Source organism: Azolla caroliniana, unplaced genomic scaffold (genome assembly GCF_043228905.1).
Source record: "Azolla caroliniana isolate FFs.n. ecotype wild unplaced genomic scaffold, voAzoCaro1.0.p SCAF_1, whole genome shotgun sequence".
In the NCBI taxonomy this organism is placed as follows: Eukaryota; Viridiplantae; Streptophyta; class Polypodiopsida; order Salviniales; family Salviniaceae; genus Azolla; species Azolla caroliniana.
In genome coordinates, this window is record NW_028230436.1 from 35,271,189 (window position 1) to 35,299,181 (window position 27,993).

General features: G+C 37.2%; 3 protein-coding genes across 7 annotated transcripts; 1 reads left to right on the forward strand and 2 right to left on the reverse strand.

Moving 5' to 3' along the window:
* Positions 1-91: 91 nt before the first annotated feature.
* Positions 92-7,986, reverse strand: LOC147870117 (uncharacterized). 3 transcript variants are annotated; one of them, XM_087337213.1, is made up of 14 exons: positions 7,812-7,986; positions 7,446-7,538; positions 5,661-5,804; positions 5,465-5,572; positions 4,435-4,486; positions 4,263-4,318; positions 4,093-4,179; positions 3,883-3,975; positions 2,194-2,337; positions 1,984-2,091; positions 1,824-1,875; positions 1,364-1,641; positions 1,229-1,273; positions 92-511 (listed from the first exon to the last, which is right to left on the reverse strand). In XM_087337213.1, exons 1-14 carry the CDS (start codon positions 7,938-7,940, stop codon positions 398-400), a joined length of 1,503 nt encoding a protein of 500 aa, XP_087193339.1. In that variant the 5' UTR covers positions 7,941-7,986; the 3' UTR covers positions 92-397. The 3 variants fall into 3 exon arrangements, with proteins under 3 accessions (XP_087193339.1, XP_087193348.1, XP_087193356.1); XM_087337222.1 differs by having other exon boundaries at positions 7,833-7,980; XM_087337230.1 differs by lacking the exons at positions 92-511; positions 1,229-1,273 and having other exon boundaries at positions 1,534-1,625.
* Positions 7,987-18,242: 10,256 nt separating this feature from the next.
* LOC147870118 (9-cis-epoxycarotenoid dioxygenase NCED4, chloroplastic-like) lies at positions 18,243-21,196 on the forward strand. The gene has a single exon (XM_087337194.1). It carries the CDS (start codon positions 18,431-18,433, stop codon positions 20,390-20,392), a length of 1,962 nt encoding a protein of 653 aa, XP_087193320.1. The 5' UTR covers positions 18,243-18,430; the 3' UTR covers positions 20,393-21,196.
* A 674-nt stretch (positions 21,197-21,870) lies between these two features.
* On the reverse strand, positions 21,871-27,532 carry LOC147870119 (lysine-specific demethylase JMJ27-like). Of its 3 annotated transcripts, XM_087337158.1 has the most exons (17): positions 27,397-27,532; positions 26,787-27,301; positions 26,530-26,702; positions 26,282-26,433; positions 25,964-26,078; positions 25,740-25,869; positions 25,592-25,652; positions 24,631-25,330; positions 24,208-24,537; positions 23,954-24,109; positions 23,824-23,877; positions 23,449-23,763; positions 23,266-23,338; positions 23,104-23,189; positions 22,879-22,998; positions 22,433-22,500; positions 21,871-22,360 (listed from the first exon to the last, which is right to left on the reverse strand). In XM_087337158.1, the coding sequence occupies exons 2-17, from the start codon at positions 27,298-27,300 to the stop codon at positions 22,351-22,353; spliced, it is 3,057 nt and encodes a 1,018-aa protein (XP_087193284.1). In that variant the 5' UTR covers position 27,301; positions 27,397-27,532; the 3' UTR covers positions 21,871-22,350. The 3 variants fall into 3 exon arrangements, 2 of the variants coding, with proteins under 2 accessions (XP_087193284.1, XP_087193276.1); XM_087337150.1 differs by having other exon boundaries at positions 23,449-23,877; XR_015531728.1 differs by lacking the exons at positions 21,871-22,360; positions 22,433-22,500 and having other exon boundaries at positions 22,946-22,998; positions 23,266-23,352; positions 23,449-23,877.
* Positions 27,533-27,993: the final 461 nt, after the last annotated feature.

Sequence of the window (27,993 nt, forward strand, 5' to 3'; positions counted from 1 at the left end):
TATACGTCATTAGCGAGCAGGTAATAATGTGGTTATCTACTTCCACCACAGGGCAAAGAATTTCTTTCATAATTAGAGATAAAAAAGATGCGAATAAACTTTCACTCTAGCACTCTTTTAATACGTGGATTTTTATTAGTCCCAAAAACACTCCATGATTTTGAGATTATTTTGAATCTGCATGAATGATGATTCAAAGAGGATGTGGGAAGAATCAATGAATTCAAATTGAGGCATAAACTCTGAACTTGCAAAGGTTGTAATCCAAATCTATTCATTTGCATTACCAATTAAATCATATGAATTGTGTCCTTGTATTTGTCTTCTCTGACATGCTCTCTTTCTTTCTCTCTCAAGATACGGGACAAATATAGTAATAGATCCAATAACAGCAGCTTTACCTAAAAGAGGTCGCTGTAGAAATTGCAATAGGTGCCACTTCTACTATTCGCAACATGAATCCACAAACGAAGTGCGGAAGGTTCTTCCATTTTGTACAATGGCCAAGACGCTGAAATTTGAAAACAGTAAAAACCAATCAATCAATAAAAACTGACCTTAGGATAGTTGAAATATGAGGATCCATGTACTCCCAAGCACAACATGCATAATTTAGTGCTGTCGCTTCTCTAAAGAGTTCTACCTTCTCAATTCCATTCAGGACATGAATCCCTACCTTGAACAACAAGGATATCATAGGAAAAACCTCCAAAATACGTGAGTAATTTTCCTCAAATGCCCTGAACTGTCATTATTATTTCGGCAAATTTATCTTTGTCAACCTTAGCTCAAACAATAATATGTCCTGTTCTAGCAATTCATCTCCTTTTTCTCAAAGATGTGATATTTCAGCAATTATTTAGTCAATGCATTCCCCTTTTCTCACTTTCAGAGGATGACCAGAGACATGCACTGAAACAGTAAAAAGTTAAGGACATTGCGGAACTTTTTCCTACATTACATATAAATTGTCGACCTACAATAGCAGCATGCACATACAAGTACCCCTAATTTCTTAATTTCCACTATAGCTTCTATCAGGAAACTTTTCCTATAGCAATAACAAACTGATGATTCATGCTTCAATCCAGAACAATATGTCTGATATGTTATACAGAGTATTTTGATACAAATCCACAAATCCACAACTGCATAACAGTTCCCAACTTAACAAATAATGATACAAAAATAACTACGCTCAACTCATGCAAATCGAAGGGTAACTAACCGTAGGCAAGTGCATTGATCTGTTTGGAGAATACAAAGGAAGGCACTGGAAAGTTCAATAGCTAGAGGTCAGACTTAATGTGATAAAGGGGTGCAATTGTTTTATAGATAGATAATTACAGAACTTTAAACAAACCTTTGACATGCTTACAGAAAAAAGTGAGTTAGATGGCCGTGGGACCACAATTCTGCTAGTTTGTTGACTATACTTTGGATAGAGTATAGAACGACGAGGTATGTATTTGCCCAAAAACTGAGTCGCTCTTGGAATATTGTTATTGCATTCACTCGATGATTCCATTGATATTTTCATCCCATTCAAATATATATTCTGGGTAGAACTTTGGATTTTAGCTGTTGGAGAATCACACGTACCAGATCCATTGGAAAGATTGGCCCTAATAACATGATCCTCTACAACAATGAAAGATTTGTCATTGACTCACAAATATTTTAAATTCATTAAACACAAGGATTCAAAATGGTGTACAAAGAATCTAAATGGTCTACGTGCATTACATGATGCTAAACTTGTTCATTGACTGAAATCACAAATAATTTATAGCTTAAAATTTTCTTTGATAAGTCGTACACACCTGGAAGAAGTACAGCTGATCCTGCTAAAATGCAAGCTTCAGAATTTTCATTCTGCCAAATGCATTAAAATATGAAAAAATATGTTTGGAAGGTATTCAGATCATATTCAATGAGCTTATAGCTTGACACAAATCTATATAACCTCTAAAGAACAATTACCTTTTCCACATGATTGAAGGAATGTTCTGTGAACCTATTCAGAAGAGTATTTGCCTCTTTCCATATAGCAAGCAGGTTCACGTCTTTTACCTTCATTTGCTGAGTCATCTATTCCATGGTAGAAACTACAATAAAATTAAAACTGTTTTACTGGGACATTAATTATAACCACATCAAGAGAGATAATGATCAATAAATGCATTGATTTACCTGCTTATACACTAGAACTGCATCTCCTTGTATTCTTATATGGGAAATATTATGGTCAAGTGCTGCTTGCAAACCAATAACAAGGGCTTGATAATGAGCATAATTTCGAGTGGATATTCCTAATCCTTGTTTGATATGCAGATGCTGAAAAAAATATTTAATGAGTACAGAAAGAGGAAAGTATGTAATATAAATTTTGAACTAAAGCACATTCGAGAAGACAAAATGAATATCTTAAAGATATTTAAAGCACACAATAAGGTCACGGGAGTTGTGTGTGAAATCAATTTCTGTGGCATCATTGAGAGCCCCCAACATATAGACAGAAAATCTCATTTCAAACACACAATTGACAATCAGATCCACCATCCTTGTAATTGGATGAGAGTTGTAGAGAAGGAAAGATAGATAACTATTAGCCATCAAATCGTTTAGAATATTGAAATAATCTATATCCATAGGTGCATATCCAATCTGATTTAAGGAGATAATGCCTCTGGAAAAGCAAGCACCCATGATATTCATTTCTCCAGAAACAATGGGTAGAGTTCAACTGTTCTATAGGATATTATTGCAAAAATTCCTTTTGAATTTTCGTATAATGAGAAAGTTGGTAAGATATTGGATTCTGAAATAAAGAAGACCAATGTGGACAAGCATTTCCTTTTATGTGCGCTTACCAACCACATGCATCAATATCAAATAACCTGACATGACTCAATCAAACCAAAATTTGACATGCCAATCTTACGCCTGCATTGAGGCAGAATGTCAGGGTTCTCTGCTTTTGTTTTAAATATTTCTATGGTTCTTTTCAGATAAGCCATATTGCAGCTTGGATAAGGTAATGATTTCTTAAAAACTTCAAAATGTACTGTCCCGCCCAGATGTATAAGGGAAGGAGCATACAAGTTTTTATTTAGGGAAGCAGCACTGCATGTTGAAGAAAGCACACCCGTGTACTTCTAAGATGTACAGTATCAGCTTAGTTTTACAGATTTCTGTGTGCGAAATTATTTGGCTTTTTCACTCACTAAACAGTGTTGTGAGCACTCATGACTATTAGAACTTTTATGTTCCTTTTATGTTCAGAATAGTGCATCATTTTGCCTTCTTTCTCATAATCCAATTCATTAGTTCCACCAACATACTTCAGAAGTAAAAATAAAGAGACTTGTCTCTTTCATGTGCCTGTTCTATGTTGCTGTAGAAGGCCTTCCATTGAGTGCTTGGCAGTTGTAGATAAAGCTGTGATCAGGTTTATTTAGAATTACAGCATGAGCAAGTCATCAACATGTTTAGACATAGAAAACATGCAGTCAATGTCTGGAAACGTTTATCGCAGATGATTCAAAGCTCCAAGGAGCCAAACATATTATAGTCAGCATATCTCCAGATTAGCTTGTTAACACACTACCCAAAAAATGTTTTCTGCATTAAGTAATCTGGTTCTAGAGCAAGTGAATGTGCCAGAAACTTTTAAAAGCACAGCAAATGGTTATTACCAGTATAACCAGCACCATGCTGCAAGATGTACACATAACGTAATGAATTCAAGACTTCAATAACTAGCCAATGGAGTATTTCAATTATAGAGCCATGTAGGAAGTCTTCAATATTTCATCCAAAAGATAACCTATGAGTTGGCCCGAAGAAATGATGCACACATGAAGAAAAAGATAAGAATACCATTGAACCATCGGTACAAGAGACTACAGCTCCAGCACCGGCCTTCCCAGGATTGCCATTAGATGCACCATGATAGGCCAACTGACAAAAAACCTGATGCAACAGAAGAAAAATACCATGACACATCATAATCACGACATTATGAACTTCTTATTCTAGGAGGGGGAGGGGAGAGAGAGAGAAGATGGCAGTTGTTCTTTAAGGACTTACTATTTTAGTATCTGCAGATGAAAATGCTGATGAACATGGATCATTCAACAATTGCTCAAGTTGAAGTTTAGCATCTGACTCTTCAATCTGCCCATAACTTTTCAATCATTTCTAAAAAAATTCGGGAAGTATGATATACAATCAGCATGCTGGAATATTTGCAATCAAACCTTTATTTTACACAACGATGCAAATGAAGTTGTGAATCGGCTCACAAGCTTGTTCTCTTACATGATTTGGACCAGATAGATATACATAAAGATAGGGACATTGTATACAGTTTAGCACATATATATAGAGAGAAAAAAGGCACCCAAGAAATAGCAAAGTAAGGTATCATACCAGGGAGCCATGTTGCAGCATTGGCAAGTTTATCAGCCGCAGAATTGAATTCCTGCAAATGCAGAATAAAAGCATCTATAAAGTCCAAGGACGACCCAATTTCACTCCTAATCACACATTCATCAATAAAAAATGGCAGGGCCATGCTATAACTGTATAGTCCTCATGAAGAATTATTCAGACAAGGTAAACTGACATGAAAATATAACTGGTCAATTATATCTTTATCTGTACCATCCTGAAACAATTACAAGATCGATGAGCCTGCGTTAAGAATCTCTTATTAATCAATAGACTAAATTAAAGTAGAAGAAAGGTACATCGATTGGATAGAAGAACCCAACCCTCCCGACCACCCCTGAGCTATGATCAAGACATTAACCTTCCGACATAATCAGTTTTATGAGGGTAGCTAGACTTCATATATATACTTCTTCCTAGGCCCCTCCAACAGATGTCCTTTTCTACTTCATATTTATACTCTCATTTCCCTTGAGCAGGAGTCACAAGTCACGGAATTCCTTTCTCATAGTCTTTTTGTACAAGATAATCCCTCTTATATTATATCAGAATTTTTGGCAGTTGTTTTCTACCCATCAATCTCTAGAGAAGTAATAGAGATTAGATGTGATAATTCCCTACTTCAAATAAATTTTGAGGCATGCTTGGCTAACAATGACTTGAGTATGAGCTATAGATAGCCTAACACCTAGACACGCAATACATGAAGAGTGTAAATTTACAATCACATATTTGTAGTTTTTATCTTTTTATTACACCTGTTTCATCTTTCTATATCTCTCATGCACTTCAACACTTAATGTATAAATGAATCAGGTGGGAAAAAACGTTATAAAGGATCCATTCGAATAAACAAATCAATTTAAATATTCATAAGACAAACAAAAGGAGCAAAATGAATGTGCATGCAGTAAAGAGACAAACAGAAGATGGCAAGAAGCTGAAATAACATCCACATACCAAACATAAAAACACAAATCAACAAACTTAGATATTGTTGAAGGCATACCCTATAGACATGTTTAATCGAGAAATAATGGAACTTTTTCTTGAGTTCCATGACCTCAGCAAAAGATGCTGCCAAATTCTCACTTCTAAGCTTCCACTGCCCCATTACCTGAACAAAATATGATAAGAAAAAAAAAAACTTCAACTTTATGCTAATTACATCTAAAGTCCGTTCTTTATAAGATAATAAACTATACCTGTTTGCATACAAGTTTTGAGTCCCCTTGTGCTTCAATATGATAAATGCCTTGATCCAAGGCTGCCTGTAAGCCAATAATAAGTGCTTGATATTCTGCAAAATTGCATGTAGTAACACCAACTCCTTTTGTGAGCTCACAAATCTGCAATAATATCAATCAACAATCTAAACATCAGCTCAATCATAGGCTTCAACTGGAGATTTGATAAACATACTGACCTGTCAAAATCAATTATATGAAAACTCTATAAAGTCAATAAACATATCAATATGAAATTCCAAACTTAAAGAAACAGTAGAAAATGCCCATTACAACATTACTTGTCCTTACAATAATATTATTAGGACACAATATGAAAAATCATTCATGGATGGTATGCTTTAAGCTCAGAATCTCAATTTCTACAATTGGTGTAGAATACTTCGCATACAGTACGCATAGAATACGTATGTTAAGTATTCTACAAGTATTCTAACTTTTTAAAAAAAATAGTTAGAATACTTCAGAGTATTCTAAAATGTATTCTAAACATAGAATACACGTTTTTTAACAACTATATTTTCTACTGTTTTAGTTGTATCTTTATGCTTAGAGTTTTGAAAAACATTCCTCCAACTTTCCATAGATAATTTCCATTCATTTATAGTTACATAAATGTTGTAATTCCATCAGTTAAAATATTTCAAGTGACGAGGATTTACTGCACAAAGTGATCCATCCTTTAGAGACTTTGATCTCCACTGCATTTCCATCAAAAGCCTGGCTATTTATAATTATAGCTATATACTTAATAGTATCAGGTGTTCCACCACTTTAGATTTGCTTACTGCTACATTTCAAGTACACAAATATAGCAACTTTTTTCATTCATTTCATGATTCTTTTCAATGGACAATTTCTATTTGTTAATACTTTTACCTAACATTGTCTTTTCCTACACCACAAGTTACATCAACTGAAGTTCTTCATGACAACTGCATGAAAAGCTGAAAAATAGGGCCAAGCGTTTCTCACATGGCGACATTTTCTCTTCACAGTTTACAGTACTTTTCAGAAGAAATTTTTTCATCAATACAAGGTGATATGATACAATGAATGTGTACCATCAGTTATAAACTTCTTCATTAAATTTTTCTCTCATTTGTCTATAGTTTTCTGAAGGAAGATTAAATCATAATATGGCAGCATTTTGCTAATTCCATTATAATTTTGGGTGGATTTTTTTATAAAGTTATAGTTATACTTATATTATCTACATCTATAGATACATATTTATGTGTGTATGTAGGTAGATAGGTATGGAAATATGCTTAATTTATACCGTCAAGTTAGAAACTTTGCTCATATTCCATGTAAAGAAGAAAATAAGAGAAACGTGCAAGATTTCTCTTTCATTCTTCTACATGTTTCTCTCATTTCACTATAATTTTCCTCTTATGTTCATCAAGTTAGAAGATTTTCTCAGCACTACATTTGAAAAGGAGGATTTTCACCACAATTCGGCAATATTTTCTCTACCATTCCACTACTTTCTGTTTCAATTCAATACAACTTTCTTCTTATGTTCCGTCGAGTTAAAATATCTGCTCACCATTACACTTAAAGAAGACAAAATTGACTGGAAATGCAGCATTTTTCTTTATTTTAGCTATATTTTCCTTCCATTTTTACCAAACGTTTCTCTTATATTTTGACAGAACAGCAATTCTCTTACATTTTTATGCTATAACATTTCAATTCCGTTTACACACAACATTTTTTAAAAGGGCAAGATTTTCTTACTACAGATCCATCTGGATGCTTCAGAAGAGCTCCAGCTCCAGCTTTTCCCGGATTTCCTTTGGAAGCGCCATCAAATTCGAGGCCAAAGATAACCTATATTTATCGCATATATAAAATAAACGCTCCACAAAGAAATGAAATATCACCAAATGTTGAGAAACAAACTTCAGCAGGCATACAGGCAGACATGCATACAGCAGGGAAAATGAAAGTTGAACAAAAATGCTGAGAAAAACTCCCTGAAAGATACAGAAACAGATAGAAAGAGCACAAAAATGTGGTATCAGCAAAGGAATTTCGAAATAAACGCATACTCGATAGAGATGAAAGAGATGCGATGATGTTGATGATCATGATACTATATACCTCTGTTGTTGTTTCTTCTACTGTTGTTGATTCTTCTACTGCTGTTGTTGAGTCGTCTTCTTTTCGCGACGAAGACTGAGTTTTGCGAGGAAGTTTCTTACCTCCACGTTTACTGCTCAGCTTCGCCATTGCTTAAACCCTCTATCTCTTCGTGCGTCCAAAATCAGTGTAAGTGTATGTATATACGTATACATGCATAGAATGAACCATACGTAACATACGTGCATTCGCATTCGAGAGTATTCAATCAAACCAAACGTGTATGGTAAATCATCTCAACGTTGGATTGGATTTATACGATGGACAAAAAATTTAAGATTGGAATTTCAAAAAATGACTATGGTCTATATTATATATTGATTGAATCAAATGTCAACACAATTGAAAGTTCAAAACTTAGGATTACTTAACTACTAACCATTAGAAAGCATGAACATAAAAATCAAATAATTCAAAGACATAATTGTATTGATGATGAGCTCATCTTGCAATTATCGATGTTCTCATCTCACAACTAGTGAAGGTATCAATTTCTTCACTTTAGAACTTTACAAAAAAATGATTATGAACTATAGAGATTGAATCAAAATATATCATTATAAATTATAATCAAATGTTCAAAAACTCATAAAACGTATATTCGAGAACTTGAACAAAACATGACACTAACATAAAATTTTACTAAACATGACACTAACATAAAATTTTACTAAACATGACACTAACATAAAATTTTACTAGGACATGACACTAGAGAGAGAGAGAGAGAGATGAGAAAATTGGGATTCAAACCCAATATATAATCAATAATAAGACAACAACTTACCACTAGGGTGAGCTAATTTTGAACAATAAAATAATTAGAAGAAGAAACTAACACATAACTTGAACAAAACATGACACTAACATAAAATTTTACTAGGACATGACACTAGAGAGAGAGATGAGAAAATTGGGATTCAAACCCAAGACATAATCAATAATAAGACAACAACTTACCACTAGGGTGAGCTAATTTTGAATGATAAAATAAGAAGAAGAAGAAACCAACACATATTTTTTTCCCTTTTTCAAACGTTTGTATGCTTGCACGAACACGTTTATTACGTTCTATGCGTATATGTATATGTATACACACATACACATATGTCTGAACAGCAACAAAAGAGGCCACGGTGAACGTGCTTGGAGACTCTAAGACTTGAAACCTTGAATTCAAAAAATTTGAAGTATTTGGAATCACACTCTACACATGTAGAGATCATCGCCCTTCAAGACAATGCGAGTCAGATTTCGTATACCTCTTGGATATCATTATATTTTGTCTCATCACTATCCCTGTCTCACAAACCATCATGCTTCACATCAATTATGTCTATAATAAATTGATTGAACATACACCTTACGCATGATGCAGTGTGTGCTAATAGTGTCGCATTTTGGACACATGATGGTGGTCTCGTCTTCCATTTCGTGCAAAAGTGTTTATATTAGCGAGTAATGGTTGGCAAGTTGCATTTTGGTGGTGACGTTGTCGCGTTGTTACGCGCGTGCGTGTAGAAAGAGGCGGGACCACGGGGGTCTCGGACCAAGGAGAGAGAGAGAGAGAGAAGTGCACAGAGAGAGATTAAGAGCAAGGAAAACAGGAATCCGATTACTATCGTCAATAGCTTACAACCGGCAACCCGGTAATGGACCCAACACGGGGTCCTACTCACGCACACCGACAACAGCCACACGACTCGAAGAAACGAAAGGGGAAAGGGGGAGGAGAGAGACTCTGGTGGAAGCACACAAGTTGTCCACGAAGCAGAGGCAGCGAACTCCCGACACCCACAGAGAACGACGATCCGAGGAGAGAGGGCTCGGCACTCGGTTCTGCAGCAACACTTTTCCTCGCCGACGTGTGATCCCCTCTCTTCCTTCTCTCCTCTCCTTAAATAGTTCCCCAAAAGGGAGGGTGCCCTTTTTCCCTAGTCAAATCGCTTTATTCCCTACCCCCTCTGACATAGATACGCACAATCCCCCCTAATAAATGTGTACTACTTAGTATTTACATCAGCCGATCCATTTATGAATCAACATCAAAATATCAATTCACGTGTCCATCCGTGTAAGAGCCGGTTCATGCGCCTTTTTGTCTGATTCCGCCTATGGTTGGTTTTCTTCACGACAACGTTAAAACTAACACATTTTGGATGAGTATTTTTCCCGTAGAGTGTTTATGGAGATACTAGAAGTAGATTCCTTATATTCCTAGTTCCTAAAGCCTTTTTGGCTTACGTCACATTGTTGACTAGGAACCGTTTCCCAAACTTTCAATGTTTTTTCATGCAAGGACCCAAAAGTTTTGCCCTTTCTATCATATAAAGTTGTGTTTGCCTACCTTACATATTTGGGGGTATGTAGTAATTTGGAGCATGAAAAATGGGTTATTGTTTGATGCTCCCCACAATAGGTACATATATGCAAGAAAGGGTATTTGATTTGGTAATTTCCCCAACTAAGCTTTTTTTGTTTTTGAATGAAAGATACACCTTAGTATATTACTTGAGAAATGTAAATATAGAAAATAGAAGGAGACATTTCATCTCACCTCTATTGTAATACAAAGGCTAATACCAGCATCTTATCAAACATATGATATCATATAAGAAACAAGTGGGGCACAAAACTACAAGCTATGCAATAAAAAAGAAGGTATGGCATAATTCCCCAACTAAGCTCGTACTACTTGCCTTTATGTCATTTAGTCATCCAACACATTAGAGAGGTTACCTTTGCATAAGATCATTGTTATCATAGTTAGGAGAACGAAGTTTATTTGTATTGTCACATTGTTTTAAGTTACACAATGCTTTTACGAGAGAGAGAGAGAGAGAGATTATATTATCATCTTCGGAGGTCAAATATGACCTATGAGACCAAAAAAATTACATTTCACGTGATACGTGTGAAAGTGAGCAGTGACACTCGATGTTCAAGAACTTTACCCATGAATGTTGCAAATCGATAGTACACATTGTGGTTGTGAGAGAAATTCATGCAAGGACTGGGCGTGGTCGAAGATGCGTGGAAAGCATGGTCAAATATGATCAAAGGCAAAGCATTGTATCAAAGTGTACATAGTCCATCACTCTCATCACTTGTGACCCAACACCCTGTCTCATATCGCAATGCATGTGAGCTAAGTCACATGGAAGCAATGGTTCAAATAAAAGCCAACGGAATGGGCTCTAACATGTATTGATGTGTACGGTTTCCCTGTTCCGCAAAGAATATGGTTTTGTTGTTAGGTGCAACATGTGTAGGATAATGTATGAAACATGAGCCTCCACATTTTTCCCATGTCATGATACATTAGTGTTGCAAAAAGGCATCATTTACATATAGGAATCTAATGATGCATCATGAAGCAAATGTGTTGCATCCCATCTACCAAACCATTTTTTCATATCTTGCATCCAACCAGAACACAATTTTTTGCTTTTATGCATCTTTTGGATCTTTTTGCTTGTTTCCCATGTGATTCTAGGAAGTCGATGTGAGTGCGAGGGACTTTTTTGAACCTTAAGCATGTATTCAACAACTCTTTCCATGGCCAAGACCTCAATGGGAAGTGATCCCGTCTCAAGGAGGAAGCGGGTGTATGACGTTTGTTTCTTAACTTGTAGAAACTTTGTAAGAAAATGTTTTTGGACATTTTAAAACTCTTTCCAAGTAGATTTGCGGATGCTACCACCCCATACTTCCCCCCCATAGAGAAGCACCAGTGTCACCAAAGTGTCGAAATGGTATTTCTTGAGAACCCAACACTTAATATCTCCACGATTGCATGTGTTCTCAAATGCATAATATGCTCGCTTTCCCGCCTCTAAGCATCATGTAGCACATTCATTCTATCTATGATTTGAAGGAACTTCAAGGCCGAGTTATTTGAAACTTTCCACACATTCAAGTGGCTCATTATTGTGCATAATGCATGGCTTATATCTTTTTTGGCTCTTCACAATCATAATCTTTGTTTTAGAGCTATTAACAGTTAATTTCATATGCATGCAAATTTTCATATTAACACAACAAGCTTTTGTGCACCTCTTATAGTATTTGCAAAAAACACTACATCATCCGCATATAACAAAAGCATAATGACAACATTCCCAATTGCAAAGAGAGAGAGAGAGAGAGAGAGGTTTCCTTTCCCAAGGTCACATTTTGTTGCTCATCCTTCTCTTGCGATATCACTTATATATTCTACTCAAGCATATATGTGTGTGTGTGTCCCCTCATACCCTTTTTCTCTCTTTCATATGTTATTCAAGGTCATTTCGATAAAGTTCTACGGGGAAACGCTTTGAGGAAATACAACCAACATTTTGCCTTCTTAATCTTAACCACACATGTGCACAAGATATTTTATCACAACATCACTACATGTATGTAACGACAATGATAATATAATGCCTAACGGTTGTGGTGTACTTTAAGAATATTGCTACATTAACTATAGAGCTAGACATCGAAACATTCAAAATGCTAAAAGCTAAAACAATGTATCGTTTCTCCTTCAAATAAGCGTAGGTATTATGTACATATGTACATGTCTTCTAGTTAATGCCCAACTCCTAAAATACCATTTCTTTTTTTTTTAAAGAAAGATGCACCTTACTATATTACTTGAGAAATGTACATAGAGAAATCAGAAGGAGACATTTCATCTCACTTCTACTGTGATACAAAGGCTAATACCAACATCTGATCAAACAGATGATATCATATAAGAAACAAGTGGAGCAAAAACTACGAGCTATGCAACAAAAAAGAAGGTATGGCATAATTCCACCTCAGACCAGAAGTTGTATCTGAAAATAAGTGAAGACCTTGCCATCGCTTCTTAAAGGCCACTTGACGTTGCCATAGAACATCAGTTGAACCTTGCATATCATCATATTGACCACGTAGTGTATGGACAAATAACAACCAACATTTAGTAAGCATGGTGCGGAGATGCATGTGAGCATTATTATAAACGACATCACACCTCGCTTTCCATTATTAACTCCTAAAATGCCATTGAGCTACCAATTTTGTACTTTTATTCAAATTGAACTAGTTCACCAACTTCATTGCATTCACAATGTTCTATGCATAGATGATGATAGTATTGCATGTTAATTTCGTCCCCGTAAATAAAAAAGAATAATGATGGCATGATGCAAGCACCATGAACAAATCTTTCCCATGTTAAAAGAACGTCTTTATTGGTTCAAACTTTACATCCTTACTATTTGTGTAATAGAATTCATAAAGTTTGAAGTTTCCTCACTAACCCTTATCACTAAATGAAATCATATGTTTCATTTATGAAGGTTGCGTATTAGACACCTTTAATGTTTTGACATTACATTGGGTTAAATGAGCTTGTAAGGTGCAATAACATATCTATTTGGTAGATAAAACGCATGAACAAAGGGAGAGATTAACAAGAGAACAATTTCACAACATAGGCTTCGTGCATGTTTGTCTAGTATCAATTTTGGAGAATCTCTTGGAAATGTTTGTGGGTCTGAGAACAAAATTAAATTAAGTGGTTTTGGATATGACAAGCTAAGGATGATGCCACTTTTGGCTTTAAGTACACATTATTGTATCTTATGTAGTGACTTTCTTGTACACTTCAATTGTAGACATTTGGACCCCATGTGCTTGACACATATGCCTTTGACAACGACTACAATGAACTAGCATGAAGTCAACAACCATTGTATCAAAATACACCTTTCCAAGAGGTTTTATTTTCATAAATCCATTTTGAGATTAATGTGATCTCTAGTTATACCTTCATTGCATTCACAATATATGGTGTTCCAACCATGATATCTTTCAATGCTCTATATTCTTTGAGGGAACAAGGTTACAATATTCATTTAAGTGTTCAATCAAAGAAAAATGGATATTTCATGTTGGTCATAATTAAAATAAGATATTGTACAAACTTTATAAGATTTTCATGGCACAAGTGGAAGATAATATGATAAAGTGATCCTTCAAGATTCCCAATAGAAAAACACATGTGCACATAACATTGTGCTAATGTGTTTTTCACTAGAAACGGCTGAATAGAAATGTGATGCATATTTCCAAGGCTCTACTTACACTAATATGCTATTTCCACAAAATAATATGAAGAGAAGGGAAACTTGATTTACCAGTTTAACAAAACCTAGTTACTCTAATGTTTGAAAGGTAGGTCACTAATATTTATAAAACATAAGTGAAGGGTATGTTCACCAATGTTAGAAAGGGAGTAATGTGATTGGATAGAAAGAATAGTAGGTGAATGCACTACCATGATCTTGACAACCAATGAACGGAGAGTCTTTTAGAAAAGCACATATATTCAAGATGCCTATGAAGAAGTGTATATATATGAAGCCTAACCACTCTCATGCAACACATTATATCAAAAGCTTGTCTTGAGACACTAATGGTGCAAGCAAGTCTTTCGTCGCAACAATTATGTTACCTCTTCTAAGGGACCATTCATCCTAATATTTGTTAGTATCAGACATTAGTGGTAGGTTTGGCTCAAGGGTGGTTGGTGTTGGGGACAAAGTCTTAAGTGAGTGGATAACAAATCACCCTGGTGTATACTCAAGGACAACAAGTTGATGGATGTAAACAAGATGAATAGAATAGAATTAGGACAAACTCTAAGATCAAGAAGATTAACACGAGAGAGAGAGAGAGAGAGAGAGAGAGAGAGAGAGAGAGAGATTCCAAGAGGCACACAAGAATGCAACTATATTATTCAAAAGTTACAACAGAAAGAATGGTGGCAACATACTACAAACTAGGTTACAAGTTCAATTGTATACTAACTGAGCTAGGGCAACTGCCCTTTGAGCTTATTACAAATATGGCCTAATCTAGTTTGTCCAAATGGGGCAATGTGAAGGTTTCTCTATTAGTTGGAGAGAAAATATCATTGTATCTATCTTCAAGAGTGGGGACCCCATTATGTCAAGAAATTATAGGACAATCATGACTGTCCATTACTTGCCCAAACTATATGGCTTGATCTTAGAGTTAGAATTGAGTGTATCGGCAGAGAGAAATGACTAATGTTTAGTTGGATGGCCCAACTTTCTGCAGGGATCCACAACCTTGGATCACATATTGACACTTTGAGCCCTTATCGAGGGGCACAAAGCCCATAATAAGAGGATTGATTGTTGTTCGTGGATCTCCGTAAAGCATTCCATGTTGTATCGTGCACTCGACTCATGCAATGATTAGAAGCCCTTGGTGTCTTTATAGTATGCAATGGAGAATCTATACATTTTATGAATCCATGTTCGGAAAAATGTGGTCTCCAATATCAGAGGTTCTAGCTAGCACAAGTGGAGTAAAACAAGGATGCATATTTTTTAAATTTTTTTTCAAGTATATTACTTGAGAAATGTACATATAGAAAATAGAAGGAGACATTTCATCTCACCTCTATTGTAAGACAAAAGCTACTACCAACATCTAATCAAATAGATGATATCATATAAGAAACGAATGGAGCACAATCTACAAGCTATGCAATAAAAAAGAAGGTATGGCATAATTCCACTTCATACCAGAAGTTGTATCTGAAAATAAGTGAAGCTCTCGCTTGCATATTATCACACACTCCCTTTAGTCTCTGTATAGATGAGGTATGCCATTACATAGAGAGACTTAGCAGTTCATGGGCATCTCTAGGAAGTATAGCCATACTATATGTTCATGATATTGTGTTGATCTAAACTCTCTAGCAGGACTACAAGAACATCTAAAAGTCTTAAAAGTATTTTGTAAGAACAAAGGTTTGTTGGTAAACATAGATAACAACATCAAAACTAGAATTCTTCTTGGGGTAGGAAAAGGTTCCATACATGATCCCACATACTTAGGAGTAACATGCACATGTCATTTGTTCTCCTTGTGGAGGATGCTCGTGTTCAACTCTCTCGTGGATATGCAACCATTGGTGCACTTGAAAGACCATTTCCACATTTGTAGTTCCAAGAGTCAAATACCAAATTGTGGATATTTGATACACTTGTCACACCAACTCTTCTATATGGAGTAGAACCTTGGGACTAAATTGTAATGAGAAAAATAAATGGAAAGATTTAGAGAGACCTTTGGTCTCAGTGATTGTGTACTTGATAAAGAAGCAAAGCATAAATGCTCAATGATTTAATACAGATAGAGATGGGAGCAACCCCATATATCATTTTGCCATTATTCCAATGAATGAATACTATCCAACGTTTTTGGGAGCTCCATAGACAAAGGTACTCAAGGTTGGCACTTATGTCATCAAAACAACTTGTTAAACATGAAGATATTCGTTGTTGGTATGTGAAAACACAACAATGGTTTGAGTCACATGGAATACGCATACCCCTACTCTCATTCCAACATAGCTTGGGTTGTTCCCATCGAAACGTTACCAAAGTGGAAAGAATAGATTAATCTAAATTAATCTTATGAACTTGGAAAACCAAAATAACATGGATTAGTTCCACATCTCTTGATAAGAAGTTGACCCATTATGAGACATTTTCACACACCGAAAGGTGGATTCATCATTAAGCACTCTTACATGCACAAATACCTCTAGAAGAAAGAGTTTGCAATTTGTATGATCGTGAGGTAGAACACTATGTTTGTCATTATATTGTGTTTCATGAAATACAAGGGAGATACCATTACCTCTTTAAGCAAAAGGTTTAGCTTACTATGTAAAGTAATGGAATATGAGGACCAACGATGCTTAGGATTGAAGGGGCACATGGAGAACTTGTTAAAGGACAACAATACAACCACACAAACTCATCAACAAAGAACAATTACAACTTTCTTTAGCCCCATCACTCCTAATCATGCTATGAGTCAATCAAGGGCTGCACAACGTGGTTACAATAGATGGGGCAATAACAATTTTGTGTGGACATGGGCCCCAACTTCGTGGACCTAGTCTCACCACCCTTGTCTCAAAAGATAAAGGCCATTATCTTCCACAAGCACATGCTTCCCTTGGTTCTTAGACCTCTCCATTCTAGATTGACCTATGCAAGAGATATTTCAAAGGCAAAAATTACAATATATATTTGTCTTGAGAATCTTACATGTATAGATGACAAGATTCTTTAGTAAGATATTATCCTCTCTCTCTCTCTCTAAAGAAAAAGTTATTATTTTGCGAATATAGAATTGTAGTATGCACGGTTGAATTTCGATCGAACATCATCTCATTCCCCTTTGCATCCTTTTGGATGGACTTGATGCATCATGTTACCTAACAACCAATGCAAATGGTGGACAATATTTCCTATAAGCTTCTAATCACATATTTCAACTCAACCCAACCCAATCGTTGCACAAATTCATATATCTCACGATCATAGTGTTCACTCTCAATTGCAACATTCATTGCTAAAGTTCTTGAACATTGAACGGGGGAGTTGTTTTTTCTTTATCACATAGATCATATTTGAAGAAGAGAATAATAAAAACTATTTATAATGTATTTCGTACCACATTATCGAAGTTGTAAAATAGAGAGAACCTAAGTTTGATCCTTGTGACAAGCTCAATTATTAATATCTCAGGATCTTTATCTCATCATCTCACATATGCATAGATATACAAAATCCAATGATAATTGATAGTGTATAAAGACATCATGCAATTATCACATCGGGGTATCAGTGTCTCAAGTGTGGTTCCCACCAAGTAAGACACCAACACTTTCTCGGGTGCAAAAAACCCAAAGGATGGGAAAGAGACGAATTCCCCCTAATTACAGGACTTTTAATCAATGGATTTGCTTAACATTAGTATGTTGTTCATAAAAGTGTAACGTTCCAATCATATTGTAAGTCCCAATATCAAAACTAAACAAACACAAATTGAAAATGATGAGGAGGCATTGATGTACTCCCTCGCACAAGCTACATCCACAAGGAACAAGATTTCTCAAATTATTCATAGTTCCAAAAGGCGACACTCTTTATGTCCCACTTAATCACGCAAATACGTAGGCACACACGCACACATAGTCACATGTACATTATTTGTTTATTGCTCGAATGTAGTGATGATCAAGGAACTTAAGTTTGAAGAACTCGAACAAATGGATGAGGCGAGCAATGATGTGGAAGGCCTAAAGATGATTAATATAAACTATTTGAGACAAGCCTAAAGCCCAGGTGAAAAAAATCTATTTTTAAAAAGGGAGATGGGCACGTGCACTCGACGACCGGCAAGTGCCCGTCGAAAGCCTTCAAATTTTGACATTTGTTAGCCGACATGGACACACACAAACACCCCACCCACCCATATATATATATAAAGCAAAAGCCTAGTAGTAGTGTTAGGAAGTCCCTCAAGTGAAAAAACAAAATCCAAATCTTCTCTCTCACATGTAAGACATCAATTTGTTTCAATCATTGGCACTCATAAATTAGATCACAATTGACTAGTAAACTTTTGCAAATTGAATACCTCAATCGAAATCGAGTAATTGGAATCAAACGAATCACTTACTTGCATGTATATATTTAAGTAATTACAACCCAATGACTCAAGCGGGTTCCAATTTACCCACCACCAACATGCTCCTTTACTCCACTAAACCTAAACTCGTGGTCTTTTCATCATCCTCAGTTGGTTCCAAACCTCCTAAACTTCCTTCATTATCTTACTCTACTACTTCCTCCTCAACTGGTTCCAAACCCCCTAAACTTCCTTCATTATCTTACTCCGTGACTACTGATATTGCTACAACTTATGCTACTTGTAATGTCACTAATTCTCGCAATGACCCCCTTTTCTCATCCACCACTCATAGTTCTCAATCATGGTCACACACTCATAGAACCAACCCCCTCCAATCACTTCTTACTTTCCTTCTCGATGTATTAGAGAAGGCCATCGCTGCATATCTCGAGAGCGACAAGCGAGACGCGAGTGTTGATCCTAACGTCCAGTTGTCTGGGAATTTCTTCCCGGTACCCGAGCATCCCCCGAGTCACGGCCTCCGTGTGGAAGGCACGATCCCCGACACGTTGGAAGGTGGCGTGTATGTGAGGAATGGGGCGAACCCGATGTTCGAGCCGGTGGGTGCGCACCACCTATTCGACGGGGACGGGATGCTCCACGCGGTCAAGTTCTCATCATCACGCGTGGGCGTGAGCTACGCGAACCGGTTCACGCGCACGCACCGCGTGAAGGAGGAGGCCCGGCTAGGCCGCGCGTGCTTCCCGAAGGCGATCGGGGAGCTTCACGGGCACGGGGGCGTGGCGAGGCTGGCCCTGTTTTATGTCCGGGCAGCGTTGGGCCTGGTGGACGGGGCCCCAGGGAAAGGCATGGGGGTAGCCAACGCAGGCCTCGTCTTCTTCTGCGGCCATCTCCTGGCCATGTCCGAGGATGACCTCCCCTACGCTGTACACATCGACCATGGCGGCGACCTTCGCACCCTGGGGCGCTATGATTTCCATGGCCAGCTCTCTAGCGCCATGATCGCCCACCCCAAAGTGGATTCTCAGACAGGGGAGCTCCTTGCCCTAAGCTACGATGTGATCCGCAAACCCTACCTTCGCTACTTCAAGTTCTCCAGCGATGGCCGCAAGGGCCCCGACGTTAGCATCTCCGTCGATGAGCCCACCATGATCCACGACTTTGCCATTACGCAGAAGTATGTGGTCATCCCTGACCAGCAAGTGGTGTTCCGGCTCGCAGAGATGCTGAAGGGCGGCTCGCCCGTAGTGCATGACAAGGGGAAGACATCGAGGTTCGGCATCCTCCCCAGAGATGACCATGATGAGGGCCGGATCACATGGGTGGATGTCCCCCACTGCTTTTGCTTCCATCTCTGGAATGCATGGGACGAAATCGAAGAGCAGAGCGGCCACGAGATTGTGGTGGTTATCGCGTCGTGCATGACTCCGGCCGACGGAATCTTCAACAAATGTTCTCTCGAGGATGAGCCGATCCGGAGCGTTCTGTCGGAGGTCAGGATCAACAAGACCACAGGACAGGCAACACGACGAGCATTGGTCCCAGAGATGAATCTCGAAGCAGGGCAGTTGAATCGGAGATTCCTCGGTCGGAAGAGCCAATTTGCATACATGGCGATTGCGGATCCGTGGCCAAGGGTCTCTGGCATTGCCAAAGTAGATCTGCTGCTCAAGAAGTCAACCAATCCAAATGACGATGATGAGACTAATGTTGTGGCCAAGTTCATGTACCCTCCCAACTGTTACGGTGGGGAGCCGATGTTCGTGCCGAGAATATCATCGGTGGACTCGTGTACAGATCATGGTGGAGGGGCTGAGGATGATGGATATGTTTTGGTGTTTATGCACAATGAGGTGACTGGAAGATCAGAGCTGCTCGTCTTAGATGCGAGCTCTAGTGGTGGGCCATCCATGGAGTTGTTGGCCTCTATCAAGCTTCCTTCAAGAGTTCCTTATGGATTCCATGGCACCTTCATCACAAAAGACGAGTTAAAGCATCAGAAAGATCGACTCAGCAATTAGTGTGACAATATATGAGTCAGTTATATCTACCACTATCAGCATACCAATGAGTGGAATGGAAGGGGGATGAATCATAATTAACCAAATCGACCATGATTAATTTCCTAATTAGTAGAACAGGATCATAATGAGAACATCTAATCACGATTACAATCATAATAAGTGCAGTCAATCACGATTTAGCATATTCATTAGTGCAACCAAGCAAGATTAGCTACTTGATTAGTGACACTAATCATGGTTAACATTCCAAACAATAAACTAACCTAGTCTCAATAGGTGCAATGCATCATGATTGGCAAGCCAATGAAAGGGTTTATAAAAAAAGAACTTGATTAATGCCTTGACTAAGGGAGTTAATCATATGAGTAATTAGTCTATCATAATTGGATTGGATTAAAATTTTTAATTAGATCAATGTATATAGAGACATATACTTAGTTTGTTACCCATTTGGATGTAGAAGACCAATTTTGTTTCCATAATTCTAACCCAATTGGACTAGAAGCATAATAATGATTGTATGGTAATTTCATTTATATGCCAAATTTCATTGAACCAATCTATGCAAATTTTGTCCTAGAATTATTAGATTTTTTTTATCCCAATTGGATTGGTCCAACAACATGGCTCTATCACAATTGGGCCATGGACTAAATAGTTTGCTTTTATGGTATGTAAATCCCTTCCGTAATTCTTTTTATTTTAGAAGTCAAATATGTATGGACATACCCAACCATATCCATTGGTAGTAAATGTCATGCACATACAAAATTGGAATCGAGTGGCCCACATAATATCATCATCTACTTTGGTCAGTTGCGTACAACCATTTTTAAATCTAGAATGATTCAACATAGAAAAATGATAAAACTCAATATCATCATCTCTTCCATTTGTTTTGCAATACGAAACATTAAGCTCTATCTTTACCATGAAAAATGATACTTTAATATTAACATCTATTTTGGTCAATCACTTCCCATTTTTCTTACATGTTGAATCTAGAGTCACACATGTGGGGGACATGTGGGGACCCATTGTTAGGGCTAAAAACTAATGATGAGACAGCTTGACTCTCAATCTCTACTATAATTCTTTAGTGAACCTTGACTTTTATTCTTGATTCAAGAATCTCACTAAGTATTGCATAAAAGGCCAACTTCAACTCAATTGCACTCCATAAAACATAATTATTCGAAGGTATTGTCACTTGGTTTTGTTTGCACCATGCCTAAATTATATGGATCATGGATGTACTATAGTTTACTTCTAAATTGCCTTTCTTTAGCTTTGAACAATATAAACAACCAAGACACACACACACACATGTACAAATGTTGTGCATTAACTACAGATCTAGATATATTAGCACTGCATTAACATTGTATGCCCTGCGACAAAACCATAAGATATTCTAATTAGCCAATAAAGTATTATTTGAGGATAAATAATTCAAAGCTAGGTAACAATTACAATTTGTTAAAAGTTAAAACATGTTATGAATTTTCATAGGCATAATCATACAATGTAATGGTTATGAGCATAACAAGATGCAATAAGTGCATTTTCACAATTTCAATTTGCTACAATTCCAATAAAATTCAGGCATGTACTCTATCACGACATTCCAAGAGGAAAGGTGGTGGATGTCATGAATAATGTAAATAAAGGATTCATAAAACCTGGGTATGTACAAATATATTTAGTCGAAGCTCAAAGGCAGAAACTTGAAACAAGGTCATGCTTTTTCCCATGTCGCTGTAGATTGGGTTCTCCATGACATACAGAACAAACATGACAAAAAATGGTTTGCTTGATCAAGCAAGTTTGTTGCAGACCCTACGCCAAAACAATGAGTAAAACCATTTCATGCAAAATATCAAAAAATAGGTCAAAAAGATTGTGTTTGATTCCAGCGTTTCCTGGGATCTTACTAATTGATCCTGGACTGGTAGTCAGCTTTTCCTGGAGATGAAAAAGAAAAGACCAATTCATCAACTAATGCAATGGACTAAAAGAATTTCATCATTGACATACTTAGATGATAGAAGATCCTTCAGCTCCTCAAGAGCAGAGGTTGCAGAATGTAGCACCATTTTCTTAATCTGGCCACACAAAAGAAATTCATATGAAACAAATGGAGAGCACATAAATCACACAAAATAAAAAACTACCCTTCATATGAAGAGTGACATAAAGAGACTACCCTGCATAGAAAGCTAATATTGGATGGTACTGATTCTACCCCTTGTCAAAAATATAATGTAACTGAACATAGTTTAACATTAATTTCACCATGATTAATCTTTAATTTCTTCTCTCTAGGCTTAACTTTGTTTTTGGATTGTAAAATCACAAGCCTATAAAAACAACATTAACTTCTTTTTACTGGGGTGGAAATGACGTATTATTTAATATAAACCAAGGCAGTTGTTTTATATGGCTTAATCCATAACTATTTTTCAAAATTTCCTTTTATAAACCTCTAATTTATCCTCTTTAGCACGATGGTTCTTCGGTAGGAGTCGAGATTCTTCTGCAAGACGAACACACTCTTGTACATTCTCAGGTGAGACAAAGTCCAATGCAACCTTCATACAAGACTGATACAAGAAAAAGATCGTTAAATGTAGAGTTTATCAATACAAGTAATTTGTCAATACATGTAATTTGTTCATCTTCACAGCTATGCAAGGAGGATCTATTACCTTCATATTTCTCACTTGATGTGGACATCCAGCTGGTATGAATACTGCTTCTCCAATCTTCTGTTCAAAAGTCCATGCTTCGACTCCTACAAATATACAGATATAATTTTGTATGTAACTAAATCCAAAACCATCCCAAAGAATCTTTTAGTACACAATTACCATATTCTTCTTTCAGTTTCTTCTTATGATCTTCCGTTATGAAGATCGTTTGGTCATGAATAGGATGAACCATCTGCGAACTTCAGACTGTGAGCATAGAACTAACTTAGAGTAGAGAACAAGCAATGGGGTCTTTCAAGTCCTAGATGGCACAATAGACAAAGAAGAAAGCTCCCAACTTACAAAATCAAGGAAATCTTCATTGGTATGGCGAAATTCTTTCCAATGACATTTCAGATAGGCTTTCAGTTTTGACACATCTTCACGTCTAAATATGTCCCAGAGAGCACCACCAGAAGAAACTGATTTCTCTTTCTCGTACCCATTATTACCACATTTTCTTGCACGTTTATAGGCTATAACAGGGAGATTTTGCTGATCCATCAGAGAAATGTTTGAATCAAGTGAATGTGATCCCTCATAAATATTGACATCTTTCACATTATTTACTTCAATACTATCACATGTATCATCTTTTGATTCAACTACACTGCAGTTCTTCTGAGTTGCATTCTTTTCAGAACGTCCACCAGTCCCTGGCATCACAACATTGGCTACACTACCATCCATGTGAGACCTTGACAAGCCACTATCATTTGAACTTGCGATAGCCTGAATATCAGACAGAATGTTACTCAAACATAGATGGACACCATATCTTTACTGGATTTACTCTAGCAATCCTAACCTCTTCTGTAGATACATCCACGGCTAAGGCCCTCCTTTGATTAGGTTTCCCAGCCTTCTTAGCAGACCTATCCTTTGGGTTAATCCTGAACTTCTGAATTTTCTTAAGTTGCCAATTAGGAAGTTTCACTGCGCTTGCATGGGTAAGAACATTAACCTACACAGAAGTAAAACACATCCCATCCTCTTAAAAAGTTCTGAGGTGTATAAACTAGCTATTACAGTGAGGATGAATTGGTTCAGCCATAAAATTACCGCATCAGATAGATCACAATGTAGCTTTGTTACTGAATCACCTCTTCCGAGCTCTTGTTCAAAACCATATGCAATATAAGTTTTTGGACCTAGATCAGGTTTAGAAACCCAATCAGGAAGCTTGGAAGCCAGATTTAGTAAGCCCCTACTTGGGTGTGTATAATACTGGAAAGGCAACGCACTGATGAACTCTGCTCCATGTCGAGGCAACCTTTCATCGAAAAAGTTTGCTGGAGGCCAGTCTTTCAACTTCAGCATTTCTGGCCATCCATTTCTATGTGCCCGACCTTCTTCATAGCCTTTGAAAAACTGATGAATATTGATCTCCACCTATTGTCATAACAAAGCAAGCATAAAAATCATAAAGAATGTACGATGTGCATTAGGATGAGTGAAGAATATGTAAAATTTAGGCTTACATACCTCACACCAATCAAGGCAATCAAGGGCTCTCACAGACTTGGTTTCTTCAACAACCTTGTTCTTACAGGTCTCTCTTAATGCACGCCACATCACCATCGGCTCCCAGCTTAATCCTTTGGTACTCTCAAAAACATCCCTCACAATCACAGGTTCTCCTCGAAGCCAATGCTTTTGAAAATGCTCTAAAGAATGTGTATTCAAGTCTGGAGCTGATGGGCAGAACAGATAGTTGTCCATCGAATTTTCCCTGTGCGCAGAAAGACGCATATTTTTCTGGAAACTATCACATTTAGGGTTTCCAAAACACAAGCTACAAAGGCCCATTGGAATGGGCTCAGGACGCTTTTCTCCCACTGCTTTCTCCACGTTCTCAGAAAGACTAGATATATCAGTTACTCCAGTACGTTTCAGACATAGCTGTGGATAGCCACATCCACCTCTCTCTTTGGGAGGACAAGGAATAGGACCACGTTCTTCGTGTATTTTCCAAAATGGGAGGTGCTTTTCCTCAAATGGTTGATGACTCAATCGTTTGGAAAGGCTTCTTGATCGCTCGTTTGATTGATACTCTGCAGAACATGCCTGATCTCCACCTGGCTGCTTCCCCTCGCGAAGCTCTTTACAACACAATAAACAAAGGTCATAGTTGCATTCGGGACAGTTTCGGTATAGATCAACAATAGATGTACTGCAGTTGTCACTGAAATGAATGAAATCTCTTGATCAGCCTCAACATAAAAGTATATTACCTTATACAAATATATCCAGGACGTCAATAGAATAGTTTCATTAGCTGATGAATCTTTTGCAACAAGGGACATGACAACACAAATGACAAACAACGTCAACACAAAAGAATTGCATATTAAATATTGAAGATGAAATTGGTACTCAAGTCTCACGCATCAAAAGAACCAAAAGAAGGAAAGGCCAATTCAGGAAACCTAGTATGTCAACTAACCAATATAACCGCTCATCAGCATAAAGGTCAGAGCTTTTAATGTCAAGATGATTGACTCCCCCTGTTCATTAAAGCAGAATGTAGAGTAAGATGAAAAAAGGACCTCCTAGGTATTCACTAATAGCCAAGTAAGCAACCTTATACATACCATTTTCCTCAGTTTCAAACTCAACTTCATCCTGTTGGAGTTTATTTAAGTCCTTTATAAACGGCAGTAGAAAAGAAAGCATATACTTGAGGATGTCAATCTTTTCAGTTTTACTAACTTCAACAACATTCTGTCAAAACAAAAGATAAAATAGATTACATGAAAATACATCTAGTATATACGTAGATGTATGAAAACCTTCAAATAGAAAGAAAATGTTTTACTTCTTCAAGACTTGAACTCTTGGGCATATGCATACGAAGGCACGTCTTGCAGTTGCAGTTTCTTCTGCAAACTGGGCAAGCTTCTTCAATATCCTCATAACTCATTGTTGGATACCTTTAAATAGTGACGAAGAAAACAAAAGCAGCATCATATAATGTTCATTTCGCAGATGCTACAAGAAAGGACTAAATCAATGTCATTAACAAGTTTCAATTCAACATATGACCTTCCTTCTAAATGAAAATCGATATTTCCAATAAGGAGACAATGAAGAGGAAGAAACGACAGAACAGTTAGGTTTCTTATTTTCCTCTTACCATTTAGCAATGCATGGCAAACAGAATCTCTTTGTACCACATTGCCCACAGTATATGACTCTCCCCTTGTCGTTCCTCTGGCATTGATGGCACATCTTGCTTCCCGTAACCCTTCCTTTCTTCTTTACCACCACTTCGTTAAAAAGTTTTTCCTATATACACAGATAACCAAAAAACGGTCCTCACATAATGCTTGAGGAACTGTCTTTGAGAACCTGTTTTTAACCTAAAGTTTTAACCTACAGTACCTTATTCATCTTTGTTCTGTCCTTTGATGGTCTAGTAGTTGTTGTTGCTACAGTGTCTTCCTCAACTTTTTTCGCATTTTCTTTTGATGGCTTTCTTTTCTTCTCATCATCATGTCTCACATTTTCCTTGGGATTTGTTGTTGCAGTTTTCCCTTCTTGTTTATGAACAACACCTGCACCACAATAAGAGAAAACTCGCTCTGTATTTCAAAAGGCAAAGCTTAGCAAGGCTTTGAGAATCACTTTTTGGCCATTACCATTTCTAATGTTCCCAGAAACCTGGGACTGAGATAAAACATAAATATGATTCTTTGCTTCATTAACATTAATATGTTCTTGCTTCATAGCATCGGAAGGAGATGAATGAGGATCAGGAACTGTTTTCTTCCGCTTAGTTAGAACTGACTTCTGCGTATTCCAGGCATATATATCCCATCCATCTCTCGGCCTACGTTTTCTCCCTTTAATGCCTGCGATCATATCAGAAAAATCAGAAGAGGCCATATCAATTGGCACAGATTGATGGCCTACTACATTGCTCTCGTATTCTTTTTCTCCTCCCCCTCCTTTCTCTCTGTTACTTTGATTCTGCTTCTGCTTCTTGCCCTCCATATCAACTTCTCCCTGTTTACATACTTTCTTGATTTCGTCAGCTCCATTTTCATCCCCTCCTGCAGCTTTCAATGCTTCCTTGTGATTCTTCTTGTGGTCGTGGTGATGGCGGTGTTGGTATCTATCGGTTTTGTCAATCTGACCTGGTTCTAAACCCATCCTGAGCACACAGAGAAGCGACTTCAATCGCATGAAGGATATTATAGTGTTCAATCAAATCGAACCAGAGAGAGCGAGAGAAGATTAGCGGAAAACCTTATTCAGACTGCTTTGTTATTGATGTTTCTGATTGCTTCTTCTGCTGCGGCTGTTTTACTGCTTCCGCAGGAGGCGAAGAAGATGGCGATGGCGATGGCGATGGCGATGGGAAAACGAATAGCGTCTTATGGTCTGTAGACCTACGGATCCGTAAGTCATTCATGTATTTATACATACATACACTGTTACACATATTATATGTATACATATATACATATATGATATATCATATGTCTTGTTTGGCGCCAAATCTCTCTCCTGCGTTTTGCTTTTTGCTTTTCGCTTTTTGCGTTTTGCTTTTTCTTTTCTTTGGGGGGAGGGGGGGACATTGTGTGGGAGTACGTTTCCATAGAGAAATAAAGAAATTTACTGTTTTAGCTCCTCTGAAAGTTTAGAAGTTCATATATTCGTCTAATCACATATGCTCTACGAAGTTCATGTTTACAAATGAAAATGCATGATGGAAAAGAGAGGAGGATTCTAGAGATTACAAGAATTAATGTTATGTATCCCACCATGTAATTTTAAATAAATGCCTTTGTTGTAGTTCAATCACCTGCAGGTTGAATCAGGAATATGTTTCGCTTGAGATTG